General features: G+C 38.9%; 1 protein-coding gene across 1 annotated transcript; it reads left to right on the top strand.

The window, feature by feature from the left end:
• Positions 1-1421: 1421 nt before the first annotated feature.
• LOC103948471 (zinc finger CCCH domain-containing protein 14) lies at positions 1422-2795 on the top strand. The gene is made up of 2 exons (XM_009359501.3): positions 1422-2132; positions 2252-2795. The coding sequence occupies exons 1-2, from the start codon at positions 1482-1484 to the stop codon at positions 2522-2524; spliced, it is 924 nt and encodes a 307-aa protein (XP_009357776.2). The 5' UTR covers positions 1422-1481; the 3' UTR covers positions 2525-2795.
• Positions 2796-3870: the final 1075 nt, after the last annotated feature.

Below are 3870 nucleotides of genomic sequence, written 5' to 3'. Positions count from 1 at the left end.
TCCCTCTTATTACTATAAATAAAGGCACTATGTAGGGAGGAATAACACACACATTCCCCTACATTCCTATAAACACATCTCTCTCTACAATCTCTCATTGCCCCCGGCCCCCTTTCCCTTAGTAAGATAAAATAGGCTACAACAAAAGCTAGCACCCTTGAAGGAAGAAGGAAAAAAAATTAAACTTTCTTTTTATTCAGTAGTGCTACACTTACAATTTATTTGTACAATTATTTGTATAATCTCTTTCATAGAGGTAGAGCCTACCAATATATGTGAGTTCTAACTCTATTAGAGAGATAATATAAATAGATGTTGAGAATAACATTTTTTTTCTTTTTTCTTTTTTGGCTTTCTTAAATAATTAAACTTTTTTTTTTGTCATGTTGCACAAATTTGACGATCATGTCAACAAACATGTAAGACTTACACTTGCCATATCATCAATTAGCGATCAAATTGACAAAATTTTTAATAGAGTGTAATATTGCAATTAATTTGTAAATTGATGTATGATATTGCAATATTTAAAAGATAAGATTTGAGTTTATTATGTGACCTAATATTTGAAGTGGTAAAATGTAATTTATCCATTAAATTATGGCTAATCCTTGTATTACTTAAGCAATCCACTAATCTTGATTGCTTTTAGGGCATACATCCAACATGAAAAACCCGGTATAGTGTTCTAATTAGACAAAAACGCGGCACTTATGCAACGTTTCCTATAAAAATGCTGTCAATATAAACATTCATAATGCTTTTTGCTCTTTATTATTTTCCCCTCTCTCTCGTCTCCCTTCTTCATCTCTCAATTCTCTCATATAGTTTCCTCGTACTTCAAACATAAAAATTAAAACTTAAAACAAAAAAGTAAGATGGCTCCAAAAATAGCCAAAATAATAAAATGAAATAAGAATACCTTTTGTGAGAGGGAGACGAGGTTGGTTGTTGGTTACACAAGAAGCTAAATGGTCACATTGTATATTTGATTGAGAAGGTGCCAGTTACCAAAGGAGGGGCCATATAAGAGAGTTTGTTAAAGTTGTGATATACAAGCAAACCATCAACATACAAATACAATTATTATTAAACCTTACTTACAATATAGAACTTCTTTCTTCTAACAACGCCAGTCTTCATCCAACCAACCTCTCTCTCTCCTCTCTCTCTCTCTCTCTCTCTCTCTCTCTCTCTCTCTCTCTAGTTAAGCTATTAGCTTCCATCTTCACCTCACACACACTAAACTTCAACACCAAGCCAAACATTCCCTTGCATTGCACCATCTCCACCAACAACAACAAACAACAAACAACAGCAACAGCAACAGCAACCCTCCCTCCCTCCCTCTCTCTCTAACTACACAACTAATAAATAACATATAAATTCAGTTGTGGACTCTAACTGTTTTGATGCTCCCCTTCCACTCTCAGCTCTTCTCAATTTCTTTCCCTTAATTCATATTCAATATAATATATTACATGGAGAGCAACACCAACACTGCCAACCCAAACTCGCCCGATTCCTCCCGAGAATTCGGGGACGATTTCGACCCCATGTACCGCTCACTTTTCCCGCCAAAATACACACTTCCAAGCTCCCTCTCTCTCACTCCCTCCACTCGCTCCACATCCTTCTCGGATTCAGACTCCGACGACCATCACCGCCACAGTACGACGTCGCACAACCTCAACCAGGCTCAGCTGGTCCTCGAGTACCAGGAGCTCCGCGACCACTACGACCTCTGCAACTCTCACCTCCGCAACCTCACTAACGAGCTCGACTCACTCCGCCGCGAGAACGCTCAACTCCGATCGGCGAATACTGACCTCGTCAAGCTCCTCTCTTCGCAGGCAGCCTTCCAGAGCTGCCTCCTCTCGTCATCGTCATCGTCCGCATTTCAGAGTCCGATGGCGGCATCGTTTCTCGACGACTTTCAGCGACTCGGATTTGGATATCTCAGTCCTCACGACGGTGTCATTTCGGAAGAGTCCTCTGATATCAGTCCGACAAGCGTCATCGAGCGTAACCGACTCGTCGACACAGACCGGATCTCCCTCCCCAAGAGCATTTCGGTTCGCTCCTCGACTCGGCCACGAGTCCCTAATCAACTCGTTTCTAGACCGTTGACTGTGAGTTTAAACTAAAACTTCAAACTTAACCAATTAAAAAGAATTAAATTCACATAAATAAATAATTATAATTATGATTATATATAAAGTGGATGATGCTAGCGTTTGCGCAAGTGCAGCAAAGCGAGATGAAAGTGTTCAATCAGGGCATGCTGAAGACGGAGTTGTGCAACAAGTGGGAGGAGACCGGGACGTGTCCGTACGGGGAGAATTGCCAGTTCGCTCACGGCGTTAGGGAGCTCCGTCCCGTGCTGAGGCACCCGCGCTACAAGACTCAGCTCTGCCGGATGGTGTTAGCTGGCGGCGCGTGTCCTTACGGTCACCGGTGCCACTTCCGTCACTCGCTTACTGAGCAGGAGAAGCTGCAGCTGGCCATCTCAGAATCGTTTTGAAACATAAAAAAGAATGAGATCGACCAAATACATTTTGCTTTAATGTAAATATATTATTTGTACGGGGGAAAAAAAAAAAAAAAAAACCAGCCATCATAAAATTTGAGGCAGTAATAATGGAGGAATTAAGTAAATTACTTTAGTGCATGCATGGCCCCATGCATTGCTGGGAGGGAAATGTGAATTTTGATATATTACTTTAGGATCCAGCTTAAATGTAGAGAATCGGGATCCAGTACTTTATTTGTGTTTAATTAATAAATATTTGAAATGTGCGGCTCATTAATTCAGGTAATATCCATGGTTGTACGCAACGTTCAATTCAAGTAAAGCGGTATTCACTATTCACTCATCCAACTTTATACACACGGCTCTCACAGGTCACCAAATATGCAGATGTGCATTGCATTGAAGATGAAGTAAAAACACTGAAGAGAAAACTAGCAAGCAATGGAATAAAAAGAAAAGAAAGAAAGATCATTACTACAATTAAGGAATATAAAGACCAACAATTTCCTCAAATCTGAAATTGAAATCCCAAATATCCGAAATTCAAAACAAGTTTGCGACAGACACGATCAAGAAGTTGATCATTCGGAATAGCCTGGATATATGTCACAATGCTGAAGTGTACGTCTCTTGCTTTCTTCGATATGCAACCATGAACGAAGTGTGAGCTCCATGATGAAAGCTCACATGCTACTGAGAACATGATAGGAGTCTCCGAAGGAATGGGTAAAATTCCCACGGGTATGAGTAACTGCGGTTACCCGTCCATTTAAAATTCACGATTACAGTTATGGGTAACCGTTTAAGCAAATAAACGGTTATGAGTATAACTATTTACACGTGAAATTTAAATGGATGTTTATGAGTATTACCCGTAGCTATAAATAGGTACCCATTTAACAATTTATCTAATATATGTAAAATTAAAAAATAAAATACATAACTAAAAATCCTAAAATTATTTAATCTCTCCAGACTCCGCCACTCATCTTTCTCTCCTTGGTGCGCTCTTTCTCATCTCTAACTCTCTCTCTCATCTTCGGCAAAACAGTCGAAGTTTGATTGATTTCAACAGTGCAACTATGACAACAAAATATAAATATAAATATATTTACATAGGGTAGTTCTAAAAGACATCAAAGATTTGCACGTACAGTGCAACTATATATAAGGATGTTGAAATTAAAGAAATCTACTGCCAATACGGATGGGAATTCTACTGCCAAACTTTCTTAGAGATACAAATTTCTTTTTTAAATTTTAAGTTGTTAAAAAAAATGTGCAGACGAATAAAACCAGGGTAAATGGGTAAAAAAAGGTTAAACGGGTTAAAAAAT

This window comes from the organism of the source record quoted next, unplaced genomic scaffold, assembly GCF_019419815.1.
Source record: "Pyrus x bretschneideri cultivar Hongxiangsu unplaced genomic scaffold, Pyrus_bretschneideri_v1 Contig41, whole genome shotgun sequence".
Taxonomy (NCBI): domain Eukaryota; kingdom Viridiplantae; phylum Streptophyta; class Magnoliopsida; order Rosales; family Rosaceae; genus Pyrus; species Pyrus x bretschneideri.
This window is presented reverse-complemented; position numbering and strand designations above follow the sequence as displayed.